This window comes from Orussus abietinus, unplaced genomic scaffold, assembly GCF_000612105.2.
Source record: "Orussus abietinus isolate OABI.00-Male unplaced genomic scaffold, Oabi_2.0 scaffold114, whole genome shotgun sequence".
In the NCBI taxonomy this organism is placed as follows: Eukaryota; Metazoa; Arthropoda; class Insecta; order Hymenoptera; family Orussidae; genus Orussus; species Orussus abietinus.
This window is the reverse complement of record NW_019394264.1, coordinates 34,412-56,599: the sequence shown is the minus strand read 5'-3', so window position 1 is coordinate 56,599 and position 22,188 is coordinate 34,412. Positions and strand designations below refer to the sequence as shown.

At 41.7% G+C, this 22,188-nt stretch overlaps 1 protein-coding gene across 3 annotated transcripts in view; it reads right to left on the bottom strand.

Moving 5' to 3' along the window:
* The window catches only part of LOC105701565 (putative transcription factor SOX-15), an 80,391-nt gene extending 70,789 nt beyond the window's left edge, over positions 1-9,602 (bottom strand). Inside the window, exon 1 of one of the 3 annotated variants that reach the window (XM_012428411.2) lies at positions 9,020-9,602. In XM_012428411.2, coding sequence (XP_012283834.1) covers positions 9,020-9,021 — 2 coding nt within the window. In that variant the 5' untranslated portion in view covers positions 9,022-9,602. The remainder of the gene's footprint in view (positions 1-9,019) is intronic. The other 2 variants (XM_012428409.1, XM_012428410.1) reach the window with 2 other exon arrangements.
* Between the last annotated feature and the right edge of the window lie 12,586 nt (positions 9,603-22,188).

The following is a 22,188-nucleotide window of genomic DNA, read 5'->3' as shown; positions in this document are numbered from 1 at the left end:
TTATATTGCAAAGATTGAATCGTTTCAATACATTCAGTTTGCAGAAAAGCTTCATAAACGAGACCTCTTTGATATCACTTTCACATCACCTTAAGTGCGTCCGACGTTCGGTCCAATATCGCTTGCACGCCCTGATGAAATTCGGCCATACGCCAAAAGAGCTTAGCGCTCAAAGGGTTAAAAATTAATCATACTGACAAATGATGTCAAGTCATACGTACATTTAATATATCGATCTTGATGATGAGGTTTCCCTAAACTGTCTTTACACGCTTCATTTCTTAAGGTCATTGCGCTAATAATGAAATGAACATATATCCCTAAAAGCTATTTAAAAGATCTCCTCACATGTCCCATGAAAATAATCGCCAATAATTCATACATCGCACCAAAATGACTGACCATAGCTAGAAGACGATTCATTTCTAAGTAAATACATCTATAAACGATACATACACTTCAGCCGAATTTCAATGTTCACTGGAAACGGTTAATAACAAAGTCAAACGATCCTTATGAAAGTAATCCCAAAGAGTTCCTCGATCGTCACAAAAGCCTGAATGATCCTTCAACAGGACTCTTCTGTTCCATCCCTTAAGACGGAACATTTGACAGTCCCACAAATAAGAACCATTATTAAAAAAAAAACAAATAAAAATAAAAATAAAGGAAGAAAAGGGAAAAATCCAGGACCGATATGCATCTCAGCGAATCATGCACCGAGCGATGTAACTTTTTGTCCAAGTAACGTCAGTCGATGCCTCGGCATTCCTGACTTTCATGCATCCATCCTTGTAATGACATCCCCCAGTCGATACATTGGCTATCGCGTATCGATCTGGCATTATGGTTATTATTGGGTTGTATCTTGCCCGGATTGAGACCTCCGTCGGCGATACCTTGGTACCCGAGTGTGGGTGCAGGAGAAATCACACATGTACGCGGTTTCGCGTGTGTACCGCAAAGTCGGGCTCGCTTTATGGGCCCCAAACGTGCGTCGCAATCGCGTACTTGCAGGTACGCGCGCATACGCAAGTGCGCCTAAGTACCAGAGGGTTTACGTTTAACGCGAGCTCAAGCTTCCCGAGGTAAGTCACAATATAAACAATTCCTGGCACGGGGTACAGGTAAGGTAAACCCAGGAGAAAATCTAAAGGGGCCTTCCTGCGGCACGCTCGCGTTCTTTGCGTACGCACGAAATGCCTATAAAGACTGCATTTACGGTCTTTATAGGCTGGACGTTAGGTGCGTGTGTCAGCCACTCATGTGGAAGTTTTGCTCAACCTACAGGAATGGAAGCGAAACGCTATGGGATTACCGATGTGCACTCGGAGTGATTGCTGTCATTTAATGGGTACTAAGAAGGGAGGATCGAAACGTTCTGGTATCGTGGACTTGATAGAGAGAGGGAAATACGTGAAAAGTTAAACAGTCTTAATTCCAGTTTTCGCCGATATGGAATTACCTCTTTACTGTTTTTTATTTTTTTTATTTTTTCTTGCATTTTCGGGTAAAATTTGTATGAACATTTTTGGAAACGAATTTGTCACTTATTAACCGCTGCGATGTATGTAAGGACTTTTTTATCGGTGGGCTCGAGATTTTACGTGGATGCATAAAGTGCTTTCGGGACGTACACTTGCAGTCGTAAAGTTAAGCATGTGACAAGGAAACTCATTAGCAATTTTAAGTGAAATGTTGAATGCGTAAGCAGGAGGAAAAAGAGAGGTTAGATCTTTATTATCACGCGTTCTTACTTTTGTTTATCGCATGGGCTGCTCATAACAATTTTACTTGCGATGTTGAAGCCGCGAGTATCTCAAGTGAACTTAGGTAGTATAATTTCGGGTGATTTAGTAAAAGGGTCTTGAAACTGCAAACTTGGATTTAAATCGAATGTTGGAGTTACCCGGGATTGATGGAAACCTAATTACAATAGAGAAACGCATGATGCGATGGCATTTTTCTTTGAAGGCTTATTGATCGCGTTCAGAGGCGAGTTACTCATCTTCTTAATCGCGTATCTGAGGTACTCATTTACGGGATGAACTTGCACAAAACGGTAGATAGTTGCACGGAGGCTACACCTCCTGATTCCGCGCACAAGTCATCGTGAACAACTTGTTGACGTGTGATTAATTGTATAACAGTGGTAAATTGTTTTCTGTACGGACATGTTATACCTCAACGGTTAAATATGATAAACAGGATCGGTTGCTATCAACGTATTAATCCTTTGCCTTGTAACGAGTCATACTCCTGCTCGGTGGAACGGACAAGACACGTTTCGTATTGAACTTTCGAAAAGTTCTAAAATAAGGAGTCGATAAAACTATTAAATCACTAGAATTTGTTGTTACATGCAGCGAGACGGAAAGAGAGATCGAACGCGTTCCTGATAATTTGCTACGTATTTACAAGGTTTTCTTTCAAGGATCATACCGTTCTACATCTGACATTTTGCACCTTTATAAATTTAAACCGACTTTAAGTTAAATGTTTCTTCTACATGATCCCTATTGAGAGATCGTTCCGAATCAGAAGCGATTATACAGATATTTTTAAGTGCCCGACTCATGAGAAAAATTAAGCAATTATTTGAATTACAATTGGAAATAATGAGATCCCTAAAGTTTACGAAATGTTCGACACCATTTAGAACGAGTTCTTAATCGCACTTTTGTTTCTTATAATTTATTATACATTTGAACGGACGTTTCCTTTCAAGAACTAAACTGCTCGCTTTACGTATCACACCTTTATACAAATAATCAACTACGTCAAAAAATTGTTGCCCACATATTCTTGGGCGGTCGTTTAAAAAAGTTCATACGGATATATTTAAGAGTCTTGTTCGTAACCAAATATCAGGGAATGTTAGCAATTATTTGATTATTCGTGGAAGTAAATAAATCCTGAGAGCCCCTAAAAGGATCTGTTCGTTAACATTCAAGGCTACACTGTTAAAAAAAATTATAATTTTATCATACTTTTGCTGGAAGTTATACTCAGACATGGTATACTAAATTTACAATATATTCGCAAGAAATTTATACGTGTTATAAATTCAGTACATATGTGTATTAATTGTCCCATGCAATTTCACGAAATTATAACATGACGTCGTCAAATTATAAGTTGCTTTATATAATTTGTAATAAATGTATACCAATTCACTTGTAGGACATAAAATTGATAATTCTACCACAACCTTATGTACTAAAAGTCCATGAATATTATGAATATTTCTAACAGTGTAGTACTTTCGTTTCTGCAAAGATCGAACTGTCTCGATGCCTTCAACCCCTTCGCCATTCCCATTCCGATTTGCCGATCGGCGATTCGCTACTCTCGAATCCTCCCACATTAGTCGAGTTCCTTGCGACGGGACGAGCGCTCAAAGTGACGTTAATTAGAGGTCGCCGGCGATATTTTGAAAAAGAAAAAGTCAAAGAAAGACAACCCCGCAGCTCGATCGGCCGTTACGCCCACGTGAGGAGTTCCGGCACGGCGAGAAACTCCGCGGGATGAATTTCTCGCTCATTATCCTTTATGTCGATTCAGCGACAGAGGGACGAAAATCCCCCCGAGTCTCGAGAAAAGACCATCGATCGGGTCACGCATGAGCTTATGAATGCTCATGCATCACGACATACACAGAGGATAACGACAGAACACGAACGACCCTACGAGATATTCACTTTTTACGAATTTCACAGATTACGGAAGCTTTACATACCCCTTTAATAAGACACAACGGCCAAGGAAGAGGATTAAAGTACAACAATCCAAGAAACGTTTCCCGGCCTTTTCCCCAATTCTTCGATCGCTTACTTTGTCTCGATTAATCTGCTGGAAAGTTATGGCAATGGAATGGACCCTTCAATTTTTCCAATATTTTTACATACTTCTTTAATAAGACGCAACGGCCAAGGAGGAGGATTAAAGTACAACAATCCAAGAAACGTTTCCCGGCCTTTTCCCCAATTCTTCGATCGCTTACTTTGTCTCGATTAATCTGCTGGAAAGTTATGGCAATGGAATGGACCCTTCAATTTTTCCAATATTTTTACATACTTCTTTAATAAGACGCAACGGCCAAGGAGAAGGATTAAAGTATACAACAATCCAAGAAAGTGAATGCTTCGTGCGACGGCAAACTTAGAAAATTCTTATAAGTTTTAAATCTTCCTAAGGGCGACTAACTCCGACAAAGCAATACTTCATATTGAATATTATTAGAGAAATTCTTGTAAAAATTCTTCCAAGCTGAGCTGGGAAATTGTTATTAATTTGACCAGCGATAAATGAAAATGGACCTCTGTCGCCCTGAATGCTTCATGCCCCGCGACGGACAGAAGGACGAAAATCCCGTGCGTGCATCGGAGACCGACGGTCAAGTCACGCGTGAGCTTAGTAACGCACGCGCGCTTCGCCGAGCACAAAGGTGTGTCGCGTGAGACGGAAAATCACGACGTGTCTGGCGCCTCCCTGGCGACCTCATGAGATTTACGTTTTTTTTTCTTTTTTTTTTTATTATTTCCTCTCAAGGATATGAAAATGAGAAACCTCCTACACGTCAAACGTCCAGAAAAATGAGAATTGAAAGTCACCCTCGCATTTGTCAAGACCAGAAAAAAGAAGAAAGAACGGGGTTATTTCTACTTCCAAATTTCGTTTTCTTTTTAAACGTTGAGGAATAAACACTAAAAACGAATTAAAGGCGTTGCCAGCCGGACATTATTTAAGATATAAAGAATCCTCTAATAAAACGAAATGTTTCAAAATGTATTACTTGGATATGTAACTTAGACGACGTGATAAATTAAGTAAATATTTTAAATAGGCGTCCTGCGTCATAACGATTACTTCAGCAGATTCTATAAATGTTGATAGGGGAATTGATTTTTTTGTTAATACTATCGCTCTACTACCAAGATTGGTGTTTTCATTAAAGTTAGCAAACCGAAGTTTAACTTAATCTCAGGTAGAAGATTTCTCATTTCGGTTCATTTCGCATTGATGGAATGGTGTTTCTCAGTGCCACGGGGATATTTCAATGCTTTAACTTCACTTCTTCTTCATTAACTTCACATTTACGAGTTCAAATATCTACAGTTATTGTCGCCGAATTGAAATTTCAATCGAATGCTTTTATCTGTAAATTTCTGATAAGTCGCCGTTGATTTTGCAGCCTTGCGAAACCGTCGGATCGGAGCGCAATGCCGATCCATAAATATTGTTACCACATTATATTCTTGAAACAAAGTTTACGTTCAGTATTTAACGTAATTTCCAATAAGTTTGATAATATACGTTTACATTTCTCCAATAACTTGCCCTTCCGACAAGTCCGGTGAACGAAAACTGTCGGTAAAACATATGAGCTTATACTGACGACTCAATGAAACGAATAAAATGTAATGAAATGTATACTAAAGTATCATGAAATGTTTGTACAGCACTGTTTTCTAATTACAACATCCGAATTTGAAACAACAAAAATGTAAAAAACAAACGAATACGTGCCGCAATTCACATGAAAATGTATAAAAGAGAAGTACTCGATAACAAGCTCCACGACAAATAATTGTTTGCATTTGTTGGGTCGAAAAATTAACTGATTTTGAACAAATTGCAATAACACTTTGATACTTTGTAGATTTAAAGACGAATGCAAGTAGCAAGACGAAGCGTCGCCCTGAACGTGTACTTACATATAATTGAATGAAATTGTTAACAATTTTTAGTTTATCAATTCAGAGTACGGCAACAATACATACAGTCTATATCACTAGTATACAAAAGAAATAGACACTCATTGTTAAATACATGCGGTTTAATCCACGGAGGACCTATTACAGTTATACATATATGTTTAACGTTTTCTTGATCAATAACGAAAAATGTCAGCCTTTTGTTACATTTACAATAGGAGAAAGAAAACTAAATTTCAATTCGAAAGCAATAATTAACTGTACTTGTACATACGTGGTGTAATCCGTAATAATGTGAATGATATTTAGCCTGTATGTATATGTTCGTAATTTTTTAAGTTCTTAACGAATAATTCTATCTTATTGTGATTAACAATTTCGACAAAAACAGAACATCATGTGAATTGAAGGACGAGTGGATCCAAATAGACGCATTGTACTTTACCCGATACTCCGTATAAACAATTCAGGAAAAAAAACTATTGACAACGCACCTTTTAACTAATTCAAAAGGAATGTTAACTGTATACATGCACATTTTCTGCTTAACCCGTCAAGACTTCATTATGATTTAAGACATGCGTTTACGCTTATCATTGCTTAGCTTTCTAACAAATAATTTCATCTTATGTCTCACTTAACAACGAAACCAACCAATTTTGAATATCGCGTATGTGACGAGTCGGTACATTGTACTTTATATGATATTCGATATAAACACAGACAAAAACTGTTGATAAACCATAGTTTATTACATTCAGAAGGAACGTCAATTGTATATCTAGACATTCCTGGTTTAATCCATGAAAATTTAGATAGACTTCACGCCCTATATCCATATTCATATCCATCATTTACTAGGTTCATAACAAATAATTTAATCTTATTGCTGCATGTAGTATCGAAAAAAGTTTAAATTTCGTTGAAAATATAAAACCATGCAATTCGAAACGCGAACGGTCGAGCAAGGCGATACGTTGTACTTAGCATCATACTCCTTACAAATGTACAGAAATAACTATCGACAATATGTAATTTATTTAATTCAGAAGGAAAACGTTAACTTCATATTCAGAGATTTACAGATCATCCCGGGTGGACGACATTCAGATCGTATGAAAATGTCCATCGCTTTATGGATTCGTAATAAATAATTTAATCATATTATTGATCTTAGTATCGAAAAAGGGGTTAAATTTCGTTCAAAATAAACCGTGCAAATCGAAACGCGAGCGGACGAGCAAGTCGATGCGTCGTACTTCGCATCATATTCCTTACAAATGTACAGAAATAACTATCGACAATATGTAATTTATTTAATTCAGAAGGAAAACGTTAACTTCATATTCAGACATTTACAGATCATCCCGGGTGGACGACATTCAGGTCATACGAAAATGTTCTTCACCTTATGGGTTCGTAATAAATAATTTAATCATATTATTGAACTTAGTATCGAAAAAGGGGTTAAACTTCGTTGAAAATAAACCGTGCAAATCGAAACGCGAGCGGACGAGCAAGTCGATGCGTCGTACTTCGCATCATATTCCTTACAAATGTACAGAAATAACTATCGACAAAATGTAATTTATTTAATTCAGAAGGAAAACGTTAACTTCATATTCAGACTTTTACAGATCATCCCGAGTGGACGACATTCAGGTCGTATGAAAATGTCCATCGCTTTATGGATTCATAATGAATAATTTAATCATATTATTCATCTTAGTATCGAAAAAGGGGTTAAATTTCGTTGAAAATAAACCGTGCAAATCGAAACGCGAGCGGACGAGCAAGTCGATGCGTCGTACTTCGCACGGCGCGGCGTTCCCCGAAAGTACTCGATCGCTCGCGACTTCCGCCGGATGAAAGGGTCGAGCATAGGGACCGGAAACGAGAACGTCTCGGTCGGTTCCTCTATCTTCTTTAACCGCAAATTCAATATTCATTTTCTCAAGTAACCCCACATCGCGCCGACTGGAATCGCGACCCTCGGAGTCCGCATCGCCGACTCGTCGCGGAAAATCCCACATAAACATGCAAAATACAAGACTCGAAAATTATAGAAAAAAAAAAACAAATAAAAGCGTCAATTACCCGCGAGCCTAGTTACACCCCTGCGCATCCGACACCCACTACCCACAAAAACCGCAGTCCATACCTCGCAAAAACATTCCTCGTCATGAGATTGTGGAATAATAATTAAAAAAAATGTCACTTCATACGTGTAAAACTCCAAAACCACCTCATGTTAGAAGACCAGTCCATACCTCCATATTTCTTCGTAGCAGTTTATCGTACACTCGAAAACTTGAAGCATTTCGACAAGGCGGGACGATCCCCGGATTATTCGTCTTAGGCACTCACTTCTACCGACTCGGATTCGTCGCAACGATTCTGGAATTATTTTAATGATTGCCGTTCTACTGTACCGATAAAACCGATGTGGTGTACCAAAATCTCGGTAAGGCAAAGTTTCTCGAATTTCGCGGATTCGCGATTCCCTCGCGGTTCCCTCGCGTCGCCGACTACAAGCTTCGTCGCTTTCGGGAAACGAGGAGCACCTAACCGAAGTTAACCTCCCATCGCCCGACACTCGATCGCCGATTTACTTGACCCGGACACCGCATCGTTCCGGACGGTTTCTAAACAGGCAGCGCGCGCAGCAGAGGCCGAAACCCTCTTGAAATCGAAGAAGCTCCTCTCGCGACCGTCCGGACCGATCTCGTCGCCGCGGCCAATGGGGTTCGAGTTACGCCCAGATCTCGACTCCGATTGGCCGTCGCGTCTTCCGAGCCGTCGTCTCCATCAAATGCTCGATAAAATCATTTAATAAACGAGCGTATCTCGTAATGCCGGCGCAACCGCGCTCCGCCGTTAAGAACAAGGTTCCGAGATTGAATCGTAAACGAGGTGTCCCCCTTTTTCGCGGAATATCGAACGCAGATACCGAATATCGGCCGAGGGACGATTCGGGGATGCAAATCGTTCCCTAAGCGACTACACCTCTAGAATCGAAGTACTCAAGCGAGCGAAATTATAAGATAGTACTCTCAAGATCGAAAGACCCACCCCAACTTGTGGGTATCTCTTGGGTTGTAAAGACGAAAATAAAATAGAAATAAAGTTAAAACACTCGAGCGATCTCTTTGTCACCCTCCAGCTGATCTCTCCGATGTTTATACCGAAAGTGCTTTCAAGGTATGTCCTACTCCCTGAACGTTTTGAAGCGGTCAACTCGATATAAAACCTCGATATCGTCGTTCCTTCGTATATTAGTTTGGGATGAAAATCAGCCTTACATAAAGGGAATCGAGCCGAGTCGTTCCAAAGCGCCTCCTGTACGCCTACGCTTGTCCTACTCGTCCATCCGTCATCCCGCATTCCCTAACGATTCCCCGCGATGGAAGGGCCTTCCGGGCGAAGCTTAAGTAAATACGAAGGTATAAACAAATATTCGCCTCTCCTCGCCTCTCCGGCCCTTTCTCCTCTCCTCCTCGTGTCTACCTCCGCGGGTCGCAGCGGGCCGCGCATGCGCGCGCTCTCGCGGAAATGTCAGGCAGCGAGGATCCCGCTGGCGGGCCGGTTCGCGTGGGAGTGTGACATAATGACGTCGTACCGATCGGCGATCGCCGCCGATCCGCGGCCCAGTCCGACGGGCGACGCGGTGGGCGCATGCGCGCCGAGAGAAGCACCGACGCGCGCTCGGGGGAGAGACAGAGAGAGAGAGAGCGACTCGACGCCGGGGCGGATTTCCCGCGCGGCGAGGCCGGCGACTGCGGCCGCGCTCCCTGCGGTAGGCCGCGACTCGACCGACTCGGGAGAACCGACTGAGGCGACCGGGACCGCCGAGCAGCCGGCGAGGTGAACGGAGGTGACTCGCGAGTCGCGATCGGCACACCACTGGAGGCCGAGGCGGGCGGGAGAAGGCTCGCCGCCGCCGCCGCCACCACCGCCGCCGCCGCCGCCGCCGCCCGCGAGGCAGTAGGCACCCGGCCGCGCTCGGGCCCGACGGCTCGTGGGGGACTCGCCCGCGCGCGCCGCCGGTAGGCTCGCCGCGCGCGCTCCGCGGCCTCCCATTGGTCCGCGGCCCGCGGCCCGAGCGGCGCCCGAGGACCACCGACAGGACCCGGGCCCGCGCCGAGCGGGGGGCTGCGCGCACCCCAACCGACCGACCACCCTCTCGGGTCGAACACCTTGCTGCGTCGCGTCACGTGGTTTCGCCTCGGTCCCGTTTCGAGGAGGGTGGAGCAGCTCGGGGTTTAGTTTACTATAGTTTACTATAGTTTAATTTAGTTTACTATAGTTTACTATAGTTTACTATAGTTTACTATAGTTTACTATAGTTTACTATAGTTTACTATAGTTTACTATAGTTTACTATAGTTTACTATAGTTTACTATAGTTTACTATAGTTTACTATAGTTTACTATAGTTTACTATAGTTTACTATAGTTTACTATAGTTTACTCTTTGTACGATTTATCGCAAGGGAATAAAGTATAACTACCAGGCACGTTATATTGTAATTGCATAACACTGAAGTAATGAATGTAACGAAAGTTATTCAAATGATATATTTATACTACGTATTGTTGAATTATTACCGCTTCGTAATACAGTCTGTCAGCACTGAAATTATACATTAGTAGGGTAATGTAACGTGGTACCGATGTGCTTTGTGTATGTTATATCGTTCATTTTTTAAGTTCTCAATTCTCAATGTTATCCTGCAAGTCGCAGCTATCTCTTCGAATTGGACACTTTTCTTTCTTTTTTCAGAACAAGAATAAATCACTGTGCAACCCCGATGTAAATCTTCTCGAAATAAAAATTGTCCTCTTATACAATCCTGTACACTTTTACTATAAAAGATAAATGATAAATTTTAGTAGTACTGTAACAATTGTTACCCTCACCGTGACGGTCCTTATCTCGATGTCAAACCTTTTGATATCAAGCAACAGGCTTCAAATGCACCTCACACTTACGATACTTGTGTACCCATTAATATTCATGTATGAAACATCCAATATTTAAATTATACAACATACTCGCTCTCCCGCAAGCACTTTCGAAACTGTTCGGATCATTTGGGAGGACACAAAAGGTTTGATTTAAAATACCCTAAATCAAAAAACCTATTCGTCATCTTTACAACGACGATTCGGTCGATCATCTTTCTTGGCATGGAAATAAGAAAAAGGATGCGAGAAGAAATATTATAATTTTTCGCGAAGTTCGGCATATATAGGCGACACGAAAGCAGGCTGCGAGACGATACTGTACAAGACGATAGGTTTAGGTGGATCGTGGGTGGAACTCACTAAGCGTGGGTTTCGCTCGTTATTAGGAAGATCTGCGTAGTTAAGACCAAGGATCGACAGTCCTGATAGATCCCCTAATTTTAACTTTCGGGTACTTCCAATTAGGCGTAAGCACTTTAACGAGAGAAGATGGGCTATAAAAGGAGAAAAAAGGGGAAAATTCATTATACCACAAAGGCGGCCGTAATTTATGTTCCCGTCTTCTTCCGTCAATCGGGTAATCCGCCAACACGAATTAACGAATAAATCGCCGTTAAAAAAAAAATACACCCGCCTTTCCCGTCGATACCACATAAAATCCCCCATTTATCCGCATTAATGTCACGCCGACGTAGAAATAAATTCCCAGGTAACGTTTATCATAAAGTTTAATCATATCGCGGTCCGCGTGTCTCCGGGTGTGACGCGGTTCATTTGTTATAACAAATTGTTGGTACGGGACGAACGAGTTCTCCAGGGGGGCATTAATCAAAACGGCTTCAACCACTTTGTAGTTTGCATGCCTTTCGGTGTGAAATCCGGAGAATTTCCACATCGCTTCACGCCGGTGGAACAACCCCTGGTGGGAAGATAACGATAAGATCGAGCAACACGGGGAAAGGAGGCTTTTCCGCGTGGCATTAACATAAGGGCGTGAACGCGAAGTTCCATGTATATTAATGCCGGCTGTGGATGTACAAGAACGTATGGCGAATTTTGCCCTCTTGGGGTTCGTAAAGACCCCGTTACATAATTACGAGCGTAGGAAGCGGATCGATTAGCACACGAGGAGAAAGGCCCTCGTCTCTCCATGGATCGGTCTAAGGACTCGTGTGAATCACTCCGTGTCTACAGGACTGCGCAACGTTCTTCCTACTGGACAAAAGTCTACAAATTTTGGACTAGGTCGGAATCAAGTGGGCACGATGATCTTGTGTAATTGGGTGGATATCATCCTGCGGATTAAATCATATGAGGAGTACTAGAGAAATTCTAGCACATCTTTACGCGCGTACTAACCCTGAGCAAAAAAGTCACTTTTTATGAAAAACAAAGAAAAGAGAGAATTCTTGCGACGGAAAAAATTTTACTTGCTATTATCAACGAAGTAAGGTATAGCATTGATTGAATGAAATTCATGCAAATTTGAAACGATGTTCAGATATCTTAATCTTAGCTTCGCCAAGTTTTTGGGAGCTCGTTATGAATAGATTGTTTCTATGTAAATGGCTTTGATTGAGAAGTTGAGTCGTATCATAAGGTGAAGGACTTTGGGAGAATTAGTAATGTTCTTGTACCAAAGTACAGTTTCATAGATTTATAGTAAGTCTGAGATGTCTCCAATCTTCCCGATGAACTCCTTCTTGCATCAATTTGGAACAATACTGATTCTCCATTAAGAGCCAAGGAATTTCTTACCAACAAATATTTATATCCGCTGCAAGTAATTAATTTCACGTAGAAAGTAAATCTTTACTTAGCGTGGAATATATCCTACTCGCAAAAAAATTGTATCATCTAAAACTAAACATCGTGCAAATCCGAGACTAAGATGCAGCATATGGGATATTGTAAAAAGCTAGTGATTCAATTTTAGTTTAAAAAATGCTTGCATGTACCGAGACTCCTTTCATTGTGCTAAACGATATATACGGTTATCATGTGCACAATTTTGATTTTCAGGCGTTCCAGTTCATTGTTTTAATTCTGTATCTATATTATATATTATAAAACTATAATTAAATAAAAATAATGGCACGCATCACGTGCACACATACGCGCGTACACATATTTTGCCGTGTAGAGTTCAAATTTAGACTTGCGTCGAAAATTAGTGGGTACGCTCTTTCGTAATTACAAGGAAAGCGTACCGGACAATAGACCTATCATTATGAAAGAAAAATTGGCTGAATTGTGACAACTCTTTGCCCGTGCGTTCCAAAGCCATGGGTAAAAAGATATTACAATGCAACAATATTATCGTCACTCCATTTCCTAACAAGTTCATTACTCCTCGCGCAAGTACTGGAGTCTTGCTTGTTAAATTGTCGACATTACCGAACTTAATTATGGTCTCATTTGCGTTATACCCCGGAATAAAATATATCGATGAAAACGTGCTCACAGCCGATCGAGTGGCCACGATGCAGAATGCATTTACGTCAAAGCCAATTAAAATTTAGCCAGAGTCTAATAGCATTCAAACGTAATCCTATTAAATGGATCTTCTGGCATAAGCTCGAACAATGGATACACCTGTGCGTTCGCGAAAGATTGCGTGCCTAGCTAAAAGGATGTAGGGCAAACTGAACGGTGTACACATCACAATAAAGTTGTGATCCTTCCGACTGACGGTGCAACGATAATCTTTCATGTTATGATCCAAAAGCGATTTGCATCGGCTTAACTCTACCTGCTTTGTATGCCGTGTTTGCACCCATACACTATGCAAAGCATTCACAGTAAATCCCGAAGAAGCTTGAGAAGACTTGAAAGTAGTTGATTAAATAGAAAAACATGTCAAAGATTTTCCGAGAATAACTCTGAGCTTTTTCTCTACAAAAGTTTCTCTATAAATCTTCATTCCATAACCCAACGCCACTTAAGTTATTCGGGTGTTTCACAATTCGAGTAAACATGCTTAAAGTAAGGAATAGTATCTTCATAGATAAGTGTTCAGGTGTCTATGGAATATCGAATGACATGACTGTACTCAATATGTGTACATATTCACCTTCCTGATAATAAATTTGCCGAACTTTATTTTTCAACTATTCCACTAAAGATTGTCACGCGTTCAAAATGCAAATCTTCCCATTATTTGTCCGTCACTTCGGGACACTTAGTTTTTAATATAAATATGAAATTTCTGTTTAAGTATCTTCATTGTTAGCACTGAAGATTATTAGAAAGGTCACATTTGGATAAAAAATTTCATAGCACTTAGCAAAGTTGAAGGGCAACTTGCACATACAGTCGTACCGTCTTGTCGCATGTAAATCGCGCCGTGTAAACGCAAATGATCCATCGATTATTCTCCTCCAGAAGTGTTTTAATACTACTGCGGTGATTTTATTAGTCGGTCCTCCTGGCTACTGTACATCCACGAACAAATACGCGTCGTCGGTTCAATATTCTTCAACATGCCCGCAACAGTGCGCATTACCGGTGTGTACACTAAATCCGTCACACGAAAGTCGCTGTAAGTACAAACAGAGGGGAGCATGATTTAAGGGCTTAAGGAACCGTAAAGCAAACCGAAAAAACCACTCGACCGACCATCACTCACCTGTACCCAAATTGCACGGTGCACACCTGTAGAGGCGCTCGCTCCCTTCATGAACGTGTATACCAGAAAAAAAGAGAGAATCGCAATGAAATGACCTGAACTTATTTCGTCGATTCCCACTTTTATCCGAAAATCGTTTTTAAAACAAAAGTCGTTCGTTTATTTCAGGTGTTATGTATCTATACAAATTTATGACTTCCAGTACTGACCAAATAAGTATTTAAAGCCTTTATATGATTCTTATTGCTCATACGAAAGGCCTTCAGTTGCGGCAATTCTGTGAGGACCTCGTGCAGAGTAATGACTTCCAATAATCCCCCACACCAAAATGAATCCTTAGATAAAACATTAGAATTTTACCTAAGGATCAAGAAAAATCAGAAGACTCGTTCGTTGAATAAACGGTCGGAAACGAGATATGTTCATACGAGAGGCCTTCGGTCGCGGCAATCCTGTGAGGACCTCGTGCAGAGTAATGACTTCCAATAATCCCCCATACCAAAATGAATCCTTAGATAACATTTTCGTATTTTACCTAAGGATCAAGAAAAATCAGAGGACCCATTCGTTGAATAAACGGTCGGAAACGAGATATGTTCATACGAGAGGCCTTCGGTCGCGACAATCCTGTGAGGACCTCGTGCAGAACAATGACTTCGTGCAAAGTAATAACTTGCATTAATCCCCCGTACCAAAATGAATCCTTAGATAAAACTTTCGAATTTTACCTAAGGATCAAGAAAAATCAGAAGACCCGTTCGTTGAAAAACGGTCGGAGACGAGATACGTTCTTACGATAGGCCTTCGGTCGCGGCAATCCTGTGAGGACCTCGTGCAGAGCAATAACTTCGTGCAAAGTAATGACTTCCAATAATCCCCCGTACCAAAATGAATCCTTAGATAACACTTTCAAATTTTACCTAAGGATCACGAAATATCAGAAGACTCGTTCGTTGAATAAACGGTCGGAAACGAGATACGTTCTTATGAGAGGCCTTCGGTCGCGGCAAGGTGGAGGACATCTCGACAGAGCGGCGGTCTCTCTCCGTGGGACGTTGGGGAGCGGCTCGGCGGGCGCAGGGTGCAGGGCGCAGAGCAGAGGGCGCAGGGCGCAGTACGGGTGCCGGCACTGCCGGGCGCACACAGGTGCCGCGTGCACGCACGCGTGCGCTCCTCGGTGTGCCGCGGCTCGGCGCGGCGCGCATGCGCGCTCGCGCGGTCCCAGCTCCCAAGGAAGTGGGTCCGCGGGCAGGGGGGCGCGGGCATCGCCGTCCCCTCGCGGCCGCGGGACCAATCCGCGCCGAGCGCGAGCTGCGTGAAGGCGGAACGCGGCTCTTCGCGTGTCCGCGTATTTATTATTCAGTTTGCAAATACGTGGCAAAAATCATCTCTCCCGGGTTGGATGCCCGTAACGCCGGACCCGGGAGGTGGAGCCAGCGGCGAGCTGCCCAGACCCCGATCGCCCGTTAATTCGTTAGCGAGACGTTCCCCGAGCGCGATCGGCCCCGCGCGCCGAGGCCGCTTCCCTTGACATCGACTTATTTTCTTTTTTTACAAACGCGACGGATATTTTTCTCCTTTCGATTTCGAATTTCCTCTATTTGCCCCGCGGTATCGAGTTATTCATTTTCCTGGCCGCAGCCGTCCGCGCGATTAAATCTCCGACATGAATGTTTCGGTAACTTACCAAGGTATCTAATCTTGCCCGAGTCTAATTTTCTAGAAGCGATTTATCTATACGGATATTACATGTTTTGCTTTTTGTTAAAGGACTTGATAACTCTACGAAACAGGGTGTCCATGAGATCTACGGGGACTGGATTTCCACGATTCGAATTTTAGAGACTAGTTACACCATATGTATTTTATTAAAGGAATGTAAATATATTTGAGAGTAGATTATGATTAATGTTTATGTTATGTATATTTAAATAAAAGGTCTTTTATGAGCGCTTTAAAGTATTCCATGCATCACCTTCTTTTAGGTAATCAGTCTCGTTTATAAATTTTCAACCACACGGGGCGATATTGCGTATGAGACTTGCCACCGGGTTCTGGATTTGTTGAACGTTTTTTATCGCCGGGAGACTGCATCGCCCAAACAATGGCTTACAAGATCTGGTGGGAATCATCGAGTTGTTAAAAAAAAACTCGTAAGAATGTATTCGGAGCTCGTAGATCTTGGTGTCACCGACACGCGTCCTCGAACGAGACGTCAGCTTTCACGAACTCTGAACTGAGATGTATGGTGTTTAATGGTGGGTAAAGACAAGTGGCAGGATAACGATATTATCCACAATTTTTATTCATTCCTCGAGAGTGTAACTCGATGAATTAATCCGAGTCACGCTTCCAAATCCCAGATCCTGATAATTATCAGAAAGACCATTATTTGCACACATGAATTCTCAGCACTTGGTACTTCAAAAACGGCATAATTATTTCATAAATTGAATATCTACTGCAATGGTCGACTTAATTCTTTTGCCAAATAACTTATTTGTTACGATATAGTTGACGATTATGGACAACAAAGTACGAAAAGTAATGAGAGATGATCTAGAAATAAAAATATTCCTAATAGATATAACATTGCGTGCCAAGTAATTACATGTTTTCATAAATTAATTCAAGGTATACCTGCCACGTTTACTCATCCGGAAAGATGATTTTTCGTTCGCGTAGGCCTGAATGCACAAAAATGCAATATCGCTCAGGTTAGAAACGGAGAACAACTAAATCCCTATCTCACATTGCCCGTTGACAGATGAAATTAAAAAAGTATATCCTCTTAGGGGGCGAAATACGAAGCAGATACGAAGAGGTACGGTTACTAGCAGATTTCATTAGTCCGAATCAATACCGATTGCAGGTCCGATATATCACCCGGCTAATGACTTCGTAAAATGCACTTCGATGCACAGACTGGCTCGATACTCAGCGTGACTTGCTGGGGGTCGTGAATTCCATTTCGAATTACGAATTCGGCTAATTAATTGTCCCGGGTTAGTTTTTTTTCTGTAGCAGTGCCGCCATTTAGCGTAATACTTTAATTGTAATCAAAGCGATGATGATACAGATAAGCGTACAATATTTATTTCAGCTTTAATCATTTTCAATTAGCCAAGCATCGTTTTAGCATCAAAGCATCACGCGTGCGATTTTAATTTTAATGGATTTTGTAATCGTTAAAACAATTGATACTGGAGAGCGACCGAAGACTGAAGCATAGGTGACGTTTTTTAACTTATATAACACACACTGATATACTCGTGTAATTACTGACATTTTTCGTGACTCATTAAATGGACCTGTTACGCTCCACGGATTGCCTTCGTACATTGCAGACTCATCCTGGTAATCCACTAAATTAGACTGCTGGGTCTCAAAGTCATTTTTTTACCCGGTTGTTCAACGGTAAAAGAGCCGGCTTCACCTTACAAAATCCCGGTGTTAAATTGTGTGAAATCTTAACGTTTATTACGGTGCGGGCTCGTTCCGTTAATGGCACAAGAAGTACCCTCAAATTACATGTAATGACATAATAATGATTAAGATAATCATGGGCACATTAATCGTGACTGAACAAATTTTTTTCTGTTAACGAGTAATATATATCATGGTTTTATGCAACGTCTAGGTATGAATGATGGATTGTATTTTTGTGTAACGCGTCTAAGTGAATTACGATTCGTGTAACTGAATTTATTTCAAGTTACCGTGCACTAGTAGAAAGAGGTACAAACTTACGTTAGACTCATAGAATCCGTAAGAAGTAACAAGGAATTAAAAACAATTACTTGAATTATTTTTATCTTTGAGTAGCTGAACAGCATGGATTTTTAAGTGGTATGCAATTACTAGTAAACTATAATGCTATGATTAATTCTGTTTATTCGTTAAGAATTAAATATAAAATGTTTAGTACGACAAAATGTGAAGTTTTCTTAATAATATTAGAATCATTTATAATTCTATCTCGGGTAGTGACTACAAATCAAGGGTGCACGTCTCAAGAATTGTATACCGCGGTACTGTTCACACATGGATTAACGTTCTCCGAAAAATTCAATTTATTTATCGCCAAGCAACTCGGACTCACAAATGTAGAGTAACTTTTATCACCGGTAAGAGTTCGTGAGGATTTATTTCGCTTGGTTGAAAATCGCATGGCATTTTTACGATTAATTGAGGCTTAAAGCTGCGATTACGATTACGACTCCGAAGCGGAACCCAGATATATTAATATTCATAAGGTCGGGCGATCTTCGTTGAAGCAAAAAGAATCGGAGTACGTGTTACTAAATTTATTGCCGCGGTCGGTAATTTCACCACGTCCTGAAATATTTCCAGTGAATGAACTTTTCGAACCCGTTGAGCACAAGAAACTCTATGTGTTCTCTCGCGTTACGTAGATACCAAAGGCAGATTAAATTAAAAACATAAAGGGTGATTTTCCGAGCGAGTTATTACATCGCTTTCACCGACACGCAGTGCGGATGCCGGCATTCTTTATTAAACAAATCCGTACGATTTTACGCTCATTAACGCACAGATCCTCCCGATCGCAGTCGGATCTCCGATACGCCTCGCTAACGTTTTCAATCATTAAGTTAATCAATTCATAACGCGAATTATATTTCGGTCTATATAAATTACACAAAGTAACGATTAAATCGTCAAGATTTATAGACTTCATAAAATACTGCCAATAAAACTCATATGTACATTCGTGCAAAGTCTCATCGCGCGGTTTCATCGAAATTTATAAGTTTTCTTCCGATAAAAAATTAAGTGAAATTATTATTTATCGATACTAAATACCAACGGCATATGAAAGAAATTGAGCTTGGAAAATACATTTTGAGGGGAAAACGGGAATTTGGTAGAAGTGTGTTATTTAACGGTGTGTTGTCTAAGGCAAACTGTTCCTCGCCGACATAACTGCTTTGCCAGAGAACAATGGGGAAAGGAATGTGATTGAAGAATTCTGTGATCTCAAAAAGTTAGCCATGCGTCTTAAATTAAGACATAAACGTCTCTCGGCCCCTTTAATCTTTTCTCGCCTTCAGACATCTCTCTTTTGCTCCCTCCTTTTCCGGAGGCTTGATGAGGTTGCTTTCGGTCGCAGGGACATTAAACATAGATTTTCCAGGTGAATTATTACGGCCCCGCGTCGCAGAACGGGATCGTTGCGAAAGCTTCCTGCGAACAAGGATACACGACGCAGATGGTGTCTCTTGTTATAAGAGCTCTAACTCTATACCTTGCTTGAAAGGAAAAAAAATTCACCGAAATCTTCAATACTTATATCGTTGTTATAAACAATCCCAGCATCGCGACCAGGTTCATATATTACTACAAAAATTATCATCCTAAACTTATACCGGCTCATTCCAATTCCAAAGATGGGGTCCCTTATTATAATAGCTCTATCTCTGTACCTTGCTAGAAAAGAAAAAAATTAACCGAAATCTTGAATACTTATATCGTTGTTATAAACGATCCCAGCATCGCGACCACGTTCATATATCACTGCAAAAATGATCATCCCAAACTTGTACCATCACATTTCATAGACACGCTGCGACGTTCTACCCCTGATTATTGAATCCAACATGGCCGACATCTCCAAATAAGTAACTTAGTTTTATACCGAAAACAATGTGTAACTAACTGCAACGTGGCACTTTTTACTCTGGAATTAAGTACCGACTCTACCCAAGACTTTCCAAACCTATGACCATCCCTTCCGAGTGGAACCTCGGTACTTAGATTAAGATACAACAGTGTTCGTCACGGGGCTGTACGTTATATTGACTCTTTTCCACGTGCCGGAATAATCGGTCCGTAAATCGGGAATTCTGGATTCCGCAGGTTGGACACACGTTCGAAAGATAAACTCTCGCACACACATCCCATATATACGCTATGCGTTTCGCATCCCTATAACGCTCCATTTTTCGACGTCCTTTGCCACCTCCGAGACGTGGCGGCAAACAATGTGTGTTTTTTCCAGGAGCTATCAGACTTTCCATTGCATCAGATAAAGCGAGGGAGTCAGCGCCGATACGGGGCACATCCGCGATTAGCCATCCCGGAGGAACCGGTACGGAACCGTTTGCACGACCGGCCGGACCCACCTTCCCATCTCCGCGGCGCCACTTCCGGTCGCAGGGACATTAAACGTAGATTTTCCAGGTGAATTATCGCGGCGCCGCGGCGCAAAACGGGAGCGTCGTGAAAGCAGCGGCCGCGAACACCTCGTGGCCGTATAACGCGTCTTATAACCAGGGAGCAGCAACGGATGGGGCCGTTTGCCGGGCCGCCACCTTGGCAGCCACCTGGCCGCCATCTTGGTTGGCCTGCGTACCTCCCGCTCGGCCCCTCGGCTAGGAAATAAGAAATTTTCTAAGATCCCGAGTGCGAGGGAGGAGGCCTAGCCAAGCGAACATTGTTAATTTAGATTGTATCGCGTGAGAAGCAGGAAATGACGAAATATCCTGAGTGCCGACTTACACCGCCAGGTACTTCGTTCCTGCGCGCTCCTCCTCGACTCTTCGCGACCTCAGCCACTACGGGTACCGGCACGCAAGCAAATTTATTTTTATACGAGGCCTGCCTGCCGTCCTCGAGTATTCATCCGAGCCCTCCTTGCGGCGGATTAATGCACGTAGAAAGATTAAAAGTCTCGACTAGTTCCCCCAAACTTTTAGGTAAACGGTCAAGCCGGAAACTCGCTTTCCGGACCGATGGAGGCACGTATAGTCGCGGGCAAAATCCTGATCCTAAAGGTTTCTCACGAGATGCGACGATGTTGACTTTTCTTTAGATATTACGAGAATGGCCTAGGTCGATGTGAGGAAATTATATGAAAGTAGATGCTTTAAGGATCTGATGTCGTTGGAGTAAGTCGAACTGATCGAGGAAACCTATGAACGGTTTCCATGGGTTTACTGCCTTACGTGGAAGGTAACGCGACGATGTTGACTTGTGTTTAGATATTACGAGATTGGCCTAGGTTGATATGAGGAAATTGTATGAAAGTAGCTGCTTTAAGGATTTGATATTGTTCGAGTAAGTCGAATTGATCGAGGAAACCTATGAACGGTGTCCATGGGTTTACTGCCGTACGTGGAAGTTAATTATTTTACTTTCCCCCAATGAGATCGTTGTCTTTATCCTCATTCCCCGTGCTATAAAGTTCAATTAGAATATAATAAAATAAACTTCTTGATATCGGCTCCACGATCTTCGGGTTACGCTGTTATCGTCCTCGCACGATCACCGTACTTTCTAAACCTACAAAAGATGAGAAAATGCAGTCGCATAAAAAATCACGACCTCAACCACTCCGTGCACGAACTCGTAGCGGAATATTTTCTATCTTTGATCTATGTCATCCTCCTTGAAAGCTTGGAGAAGACTTTCGTATAATTACGAAAAGGAATTCACATTTCGAAACCGGTCGACAAGATTTATAGTTCCATCTACTGTCCTTTTATCCCCGATCGCTAAGTTCTTCCTCGTTTGACAAAATTTTCAAGAAATAAGTGGACAGATAAATCTCGCAGAAATCCTTACAGTCTTTCGTTATCTCGCTAATGCAATACGTTATCCTTAACTTATAATACACCCATAATTCGATCACTTAATGCACCGCTGACGATCCTCGTTCTAATTCACTGTAAACATTTAATATACAAGTTTCAGACGCGATTTAAAGAAATACTCGAACTTGCGTTTGACTTAACGGAGAAAAATAAGAGCCTTAAAGTTACAAAAAAAGTTAAGCCCATCCGTTGGTAATTGTTCACGATACGGTTAAAAGCTGTCCCATTAACGGATTAATCCAGTTAATTCTCAACTTTACTT